This window comes from Sciurus vulgaris (assembly GCF_902686455.1).
Source record: "Sciurus vulgaris genome assembly, chromosome: 8".
NCBI classification, from domain to species: domain Eukaryota; kingdom Metazoa; phylum Chordata; class Mammalia; order Rodentia; family Sciuridae; genus Sciurus; species Sciurus vulgaris.
The window spans coordinates 25,492,111-25,500,154 of NC_136468.1; the positions used below are offsets into that span (position 1 = coordinate 25,492,111).

The 8,044-nt window shown below is 45.2% G+C and overlaps 1 protein-coding gene across 1 annotated transcript; it reads right to left on the minus strand.

Moving 5' to 3' along the window:
* On the minus strand, nucleotides 1-1,917 carry HILPDA (hypoxia inducible lipid droplet associated). Its single transcript, XM_079152222.1, has 2 exons — nucleotides 1,728-1,917; nucleotides 1-917 (listed from the first exon to the last, which is right to left on the minus strand). Exon 2 carries the CDS (start codon nucleotides 847-849, stop codon nucleotides 658-660), a length of 192 nt encoding a protein of 63 aa, XP_079008348.1. The 5' UTR covers nucleotides 850-917; nucleotides 1,728-1,917; the 3' UTR covers nucleotides 1-657.
* Nucleotides 1,918-8,044: the final 6,127 nt, after the last annotated feature.

Sequence of the window (8,044 nt, forward strand, 5' to 3'; positions counted from 1 at the left end):
TGGAAATATTCAACTTTATTGCATCAAAAAATCCATTTAAACCACGTAGTGGCCAAAACGCCCACATCCTAAGCAGGCTTTGTCATCCCATTGCCCCCTTCAGACCAACATACACAAACACGTACACACTATGTTGGAAGAAGAACTTAAAAATATAAGACAATGAGAATTAGGCACTGGATTTTCTATCATCTTCTTGCTTACAGCCCATACAAATACCAAATAAACTGACCATAAGACAGTCCTGTCCAAAGGAACCTCTGGCAGATGTTTAGGATGCTGGGTTGAAAACACCACCATCTCCCAACAGCTAAAAGTGCAGGACAGGTCCCCATCTCAGGTGTCAAGACTCACACTGTCAAAGACAGCAAAGCATACAGCAGATCCTGGGAAGAAGAGCAAGATCACTCCATCCCACAGCCACAGGCAACCCACTCACTCACATCTGTGCATCAAACAGGCTTTTTTTTTTTTTTCTGTTTTTTTTTTTTTTTTCCCCCTTCAGGGCAAGGAGCATCCAGTCAAACAGGTCTGTTCGTGCCTAGTAACAGTTCTCTGGAAACACTGGTGCTGTGAGCTTGCCTGCTAGTAAATGGGAAACTTGGCTGGAGTTGTTGAGGTCGATGTTCCAAGGTATGGCTGGTGCAGCAGAAGGTTTTACTGCACTCTGGATTGATGGTCTGGAAGGCCTTTGGGGGACTCTGTGTTGGTTAGTTGACCTCTCATGGTCCATGTGCTCTCAGGCAATGGGCTCTCCAGTAAGGCCCCCAGTGTCTCCATCAGTCTAACAAAGATGGAGAGCAGGGTCAACACCACGCCTAGCAGGTAAAGGTTCAACATATACTTCATGGCTGAAAGCACCCCTCTCCCGTGCAGAGTAGCAGCGCTGCCTTCTGCTTCTGGAGGGTCTCCGGATCCTGAGGAAAAATAGGAAGAGGTTAATCTTCAGCCTTTGGGGATATGAATGCATCATGCCCCAACATTTCTGTCCTCCCAGGAAGTGAGAGGCTTGGCCAGCCAGGGAGTCAATGGCCACCTGTACTCCCACAACAGAATCTCCAAGTACATTTACACTGCAAACTCCACCACTGTGGAGCCTCACTTGCTTCTCTAATTCAAGAGCTTAAAACTTTTACCTCTCTTGAAGTCTGTTCTTGGCAGTGGCAATGCAAAGACCTTGTGCTATAGTGCAGTTATCTATAGCAGAGGCAGAGCCTTTTTGCAGAAGGGAAAATATAAGAACATGAGCTAGACAAAGCAACTTACCAAGAAGTCTCTCCCATCTTATTGTTAAATTCCAGTTAACCATAATTTTTTGAAAGTTAAAATAACTTTGAGAGTCAAATCTATTAGTTCATTTACTCAACAAATATACCCTGAATCCCTAGTGTGTTACGCACCCTGGAAGGTACGAGGGTCGTAAGATAACCCCACAGACTCAAAACCTGCCCTCAAGGGACGCTCACCACACAACAAGCTACAAGCTATATGAAAGGAAGAAAATGCTGAGGGTGCTTTTGGGGGGTGTGGCAAGGACGCTCAACCCAGCACCTGCGAGCAAGAGATGGGCCGCAGGAATCCCAGTCCATTCTAGAGGAAAACGGAATGGAGTGACTGACGGGTGGGGACCAGGAGCCAAACTCCTGGTGGCCCAGTCTCAGCCCACGAGGCGGCCAGTCCCGCACGCAGCTCGGGGATGGGGGCGGGGAACCGGGAAAGCCACTCACCTCGAGAGGGAAGAGCCGGGAGTCCCCGCAATCTGTCGCAGCAGGCCACGCAGGAACCCGAAGGCAAATCCGCCAACCGGCAGCAGCTCGAGCGCTCCACGCACTAAACCCTAGGAAGAGATAAGGCCATCCCGCGGCGATACCAACAGCCAGCGTGCCCGGACCCCGCCTCTTATAGCCGCGGCCCCGCCCCCGGCAGCCGGCGCACGCGCACTGGGGCCCGCACGCACACGCCTGCACGCACGTCCGCGGCCCCGCCCCCGCGAGAAGCGGTCTGGGGTTGGAGGCTGTGCGGGTGTTACGGGCAGATCCGTTCTTAAAAGTATATGCTTGCTTCTGAGTCATTGCCGCAGGGAGTCAGAAAACACATTAACCCACCTCGGCGGGAAGGCACACCTCAGGTGACCCCCTCGAGGGCCTTCGTTAGCGATGAAATCCCGGCGGCGGCGGAGGGGTTCTTAATCGGAGACCTCCCCGAAGAAGGACTCGCCAGAGGGCATCAGACCCCCATGGCACCCCTTGTTCTCTTCGTTTCAGGGACTGAAGAAGAGCCAAGATTGAGACTCCATCCCCCATCCCCCATTCCAGAGAATGAGATTTAATTTGTCACGGATCTCTCTGGAATGATGCGGCCCTGTGCATCACGTTAACTTTGCTTTCCATAAAAGTTTGCCATGTTGTTTAAGAGACTGTGAGGTACTCCTGTCCGCGATGTGGCTCCTTAACTGCGTATGGGCAAGCCGCTTTGTCTTTAAGGGCCTCAGTCTCATCTACGTACTGACCGCTAAGTGATTTTTTTTATACCGGTTTTTTAAAAACATTTTTTATGGACACTATCTTTTATTTTATTTACTTTTAATGCGGTGCCGAGGATCGAACCCAGTGCCTCACACGTGCTAGGCAAGCACTCTACCACTGAGCTCCCACCGCAAGCCCTCACCCGTGTTTTTTATTTTGAGACAGGGTCTCACCAAACTGCCCAGGTTACCCTCGAATATAAATCTTCAGCCGATTGGCGGGGATTACAGGCGTGAGCCACGGCCCCCCCGCCCCTTGATAATTGTTTAGGGTGCTTTAACTTGAACTAAAGAGCTAAGGAGGTCGCAATTCAACTTTATGCCCAAATTTGGGGGCACCACCGGCTCAATCAAAACAATACGGACGTTCTGTCCTGAGAGCGCCAAAGATCTCAGAAAAAAGAGTCCTGGGGAGACCCTGGGAATGAAGAGGCCCCTTGGAATGAACATCCACTCCGTGGAAGGGAGCTTCAGGGTCTTCCTCCCGGGGAGGAGGAGGAGAGGAGTGGGTCAAAGCTCGCGAGCCGCGCAGATTCAAGGTAGGATGCAATGAGTTTTTATGTCCAAACCAAGTGCTCTGGCTGGGCAGAGAGGACGGGGAACTCCCCCAACTTGGTAGGCTCGACCCAAAAGGCGCTGAACTGATGGGAAGGGAGGAGCCAAATTCCTGCCTCAACCTTTCCCCTACTTTTCAGACTGTTTATTGTCTGTGAGGAAAGGGAGGGTGGGGAGGCTGGGAAAAGAGAAAGTTGGGGATGAAGACAGACGTGCTGACAGACAGGCACTTGAAAACCAACTTCCCTCCTCAACCCACAACAATTTTGTGGTCCTTCATTATACCAGAATGTCTGTACCCTTTAACCCAGAATTCCACTCCTAGGAATTATCCTTATGGACAACTTTCTACATGTGGAGAATGGAGTACGTAGAGGTAGTCATTGCAGCAACTGTTAGTAATAGCAAAAGACTGGGAAAAAGCGCATCCATAAGGAACTGGTTAAATTTTGCAAAAAAAAAAAAAAAAAAAGGCAGTTCTGTAAATACATCCCCACAGTATGTTGTTATGATAAGCATATAGTGCAAGTATAGTGTGTTTGTTTGTATGAAGTGAGATCCCTCCTCATACCCACTAGGATGACTGTAATAATCACAAAACCAGGAAAGAAGAAGTGTTGGTGAGAATGTGGAGAAAATAGATGTTTTTCTTGTGTGTTGCTGTTGGAAGTGTAAAATGGTGTAGCTGCTTTTGAAAACAGCTTGACATTCCCCTGAAAAGTTAAACAGTTTTACCATATGATCCAACAATTCCACTAAGTATATTCAAAATAATTGACTGATTCACAAAAACATGTTCACAAATGTTCATAGTAGAATTATTCACAATAGCCAAATGAGTGGAAACAACCCAAAATTCTATCACCTTGGGAAAGGATAGTTGAAAGGTGGAACAATGGAGTATTGTTCAACCATAAAAAAATGAAGTACTGATACATGCTGCAACATGGATGAGCCTTGAAACATTATGCTAATTGAAAGAAATAAGACACAAAAGGGCACGTATTGTATGGTTTCGTTTATGTGACATGTCAGAATATGCAAATTTAGAGGCAGAAAATAGGTTAATAGTTGTCAGGGGAATGGGGAATGATTGCTAATAGGTATGGGGTTTCTTTTGGGAGTGATGAAATGTTATAAAATTAGTGGTGATAATCGTACAAGTTGGTGAACATATTTAAAATGTGTGGATGCCTGGTGCAGTGTTGCATGCCTATAATCCCAACTCAGGAGAATGAGGCAGGGGATTGAAGGTTTGAGGCCAACCTGGGCAAATTAGCAAGACCCTGTCTCAAAATAAAAAGATAAAAAGGCCTAGGAATATTGCTCAGTGACAGAGCACCCTGGCTTTAATCCCTATTTCAAAAAGTGTGTGTGTGTGGGGGGGGATTGTACACCATAAATTATGTCTGAATAAAGTCATTTTTTAAAAAAATTTTTTAGTTGTTAATGAACCTTTATTTAACCTACTTATATGTGGTGCTGAGGATTGAACCCAGTGCCTCACACATGCTAGGCAAGCGCTCTACTACTGAGTCACTGAGCCCATAAAGTCATTTTTTTTTTTCTTTTTTCAGGTGCTGAATGTATGTGCTAGGCAAAAACTCTACCACTGAGCCACATCAGCCCAAATCATTACTGTTTTTAAATGAGAGCAAATTAAAAACCTCTTCAAGCCAGGTGCAGTGGTACACCCTGTAATCCCAGCGATTCGGGAGGCTGAGGCAGGAGGACAGTGAGTTCAAAGGCAGCCTCAGCAACTTAGCAAGGCCCTGTCTCTAAATAAAATATAAAAAAGGGGCTAGGGATGTGACCCAGTGGCCAAGTGCCCCTGACTTCAATCCTTGGTACCAAAAAAACAAACAAACAAACAAAAACCAAAGCAACAACAACAACAACAAAAAACCCAAAACAAAACAAAACAAAAACTCTCTTCAGATGACAAATAAAAACAGAGTTAGTCATCATAGACCCTTATTAAGGAAATTTCTGAAGTATGTACTTAAGAAAAAAGTGTAAAGTAGAAAAACGAACCCAAAAGAAATAATGAGATGTAAGAAGAAATGGTGAATATATATTTGGAAAACGTGTCTTTCTAAACAAACTTTATCTCTGGAAGCAGAGATAAAGTTGAACAAGTCCCTTTATTTGGGGGGAAAATAGATACTGATTAATTTTAGACTTTGAGTCTATCAGAATGTTAAGGGTAGGAATGGGGATGTGGCTCAGTGGTAGAGTGTTTGCCCAGTACACATGAGGCCCTGAGTTTGATTCCTGGCTCTACACCAAAGAATAAAAAATTAAGGGTAAGTTTTTTTCTTCCTTCCCTTCCAGAACATTTTAGTATTCAAACCATTAGGTAAAATAGAACAAGGTTTCTGCAGTGAAGAGGAGGATCTGTGACCTAGAATGGAATGTCTCCTGTTCACTGCTGTATCCTTAGTGTCTAGAAACATGTTTGATAAATATTTAATGAATGAATGAATGAATGGCTCACTCACTTCCTTCTGGACTCTGATCAAATGTCATTTCTCAGGACTTCTCATACTGGACACCTCCGTCTTCCTTACTCATAAGCTTCATTTTGAGTTCAAAATACTAATCCTTGTATTTATTTTTTATTATCTTCCCTCACTAGAAGATAGCTTCTTGAAAGTGAGGATTGGACAGTTTTTGAAATTACTATATCTGTAAACCCAGAACAGTGCCTGGCATATAGTAGGTGATCAACAAATATTTATTTGATGAATCAGTCATTTTTGAATAGCTATTTCACAAGTTTTGGGGGAAAAAAAAGAACAGAACAACTGCTCAATGACTATTGGTATTTATTGTGAAATAGCAGTTAACATTGATCATCTCTGGGTTATATTATGATAAATTCATTTTTCTCCCAAGGGCAACTGTTACTGTTAGAATCAGAGAAAAAAAAAACTAAAATTTACTCACACTTTGTAAATTCACTACTTGAGCAACATTGTGGCAACATGTATGCAATGAAGGACAAACAATCATGTGAATTGGATGGGGAAATTGGGTCAAGAGCTTGGGGCAGGGGTGGGCGTGTAGCTCAGCCAACAGTTGAGCGCTTGCCTAGCATGTCCAAGGCCCTGGGTTCAATCCCTAGCATGGCAAAACAAACAGATGAAGAGCAGTGGGGCAGCTGATGGGAGGTGAGAGTAAGTGGGAGGGCTATGCCAGTGTAGAGCACCAGGGGAAGAGCCCGTGGCCAGTGGGCAGCCCTGGAAGATGGCAGAGGGCACCCTGGGTTCAATTCCCAGCACCAAACTCAAACACAAAGACAACTGGTTGGTTCATCAGTGGTCTGCAAACTTTCATGCATGTCAATTAGACAATTGCAACTCAGTGCAGTCTTTTTTTTTAGTACTGGAAGTTGAACCCAGGGATGCTTTATCACTGAGCTACATTCACAGCACAGTACTATTTATTTGTTTATTTATTTATTTACTTTTTTTTTTTTTTTTTTTTTTTTTTGTACCAGGGATTGAACTCAGGGGCACTCCACTACTGAGCCACATTCCCAGCCCTTTTTAATATTTTATTTAGAGATAGGGTCTCACTGAGTTGCTTAGTGCCTCACTTTTGCTGAGGCTGGCTTTGAACTTGCGATCCTCCTGCCTCAGCCTCCCAAGTTGCTCAGAGTACAGGTGTGCCCAGCTTCAACAGAATAACTTTTTTTTGGTACTGGGGGTTGAACCCAGAGATGCATTTCCACTGAGCCACATCCCCAGTCCTTTTTATTTTTTGAGACAGGGCCTCACTAAATTGCTGAGGGAGGACTCAAACTTGTGATCCTCCTGCCTTAGCCTCCTGAGTTGCTGAGATTATGTATGCGCCATCACACCTGGCTTAGCACAGTAACTTCTAATGTGGGCTTTGTGTCCCTCTTAATGTAATGGGAACAACCTATAGTAGTATGCCTATGGTCTGTGGAAGTTTTTAAAGTGAGAATGGGTGGATTATGGAAGTTTTGTAGTTTCCTAAATTTTAAATTTTCAAATATGAGCATGTTCAGTTGTCCCTTAGTATCTGTGGGAAATTGGTTCCAGGACCCCCTCTATACACACACACACAGACATACAAACACTGTAGATATTAAAATCTGCTCAAGTTCGTTATATAAATGTGGTAGTATTTGCCAGGCACTGTGGCACATGCCTGTGATCTCACAAATTCGAGGTAAGCCTGGGCAATTTAGAAAGACTCTGTCTCAAAAAATAAAAAGGGCTGGGAAGGTAGCTCAGTGGTAAAGTGTCCCTGGGTTCAATCCCCAGTACCATAAAATAAAATGAAATCTAGAAAGAACCTTCCTCTTGGGTTGTCCCTGGGTTCTGAGTGTGGAAGCCCTGGGGCAACCTCAAGACCAGCCCTGGAGCTTCCTGGTGCTTGACAATTGGTGGCCAAAGTGCTAGAGAAGGCAGGGATTTGCTGTCCTGACAGGGAGGTGGAAGTCTGGGGTTCAGGTGTTGGAAACCAACAGGGTTCTCCTGGTTTCTGTGCTGTTTTCATTCATCATTACAACATTGACTTCCCCCTCACACACACGCCCTATATTTACACACGTGTGCGCGTGGGCACATTCTCCCTCTTCCTAGCTGGCTGGCACCTCTCCCCCAGACAGATGCCTAGACATTTCTGCTGCCAGCTGGATAACTCAATCTCTCTTCTCCAAGTTGGCTAGCGGAGACTGGGTGGCTGTCCTGCTGCCTCTTGTTCCAGCCAACAAGGACAGATGCTGCTGCTGGAAGAGGATGAAGAGGGAAAAAGTACACAGGCCTTGGAGGGGACCCCCACCCTTTTGTCCTTTTCCTGACTGATTCTTCCTAATCCTGGCTATAACTAGAGAACCAGAGGGCCTCAATGGACAGCCTCAATGAAGATGGGCCTGTCCCTCCTAAGCACACTACCTTCCTCAACACCATTCTGAAAGGCAACCTAAACTGC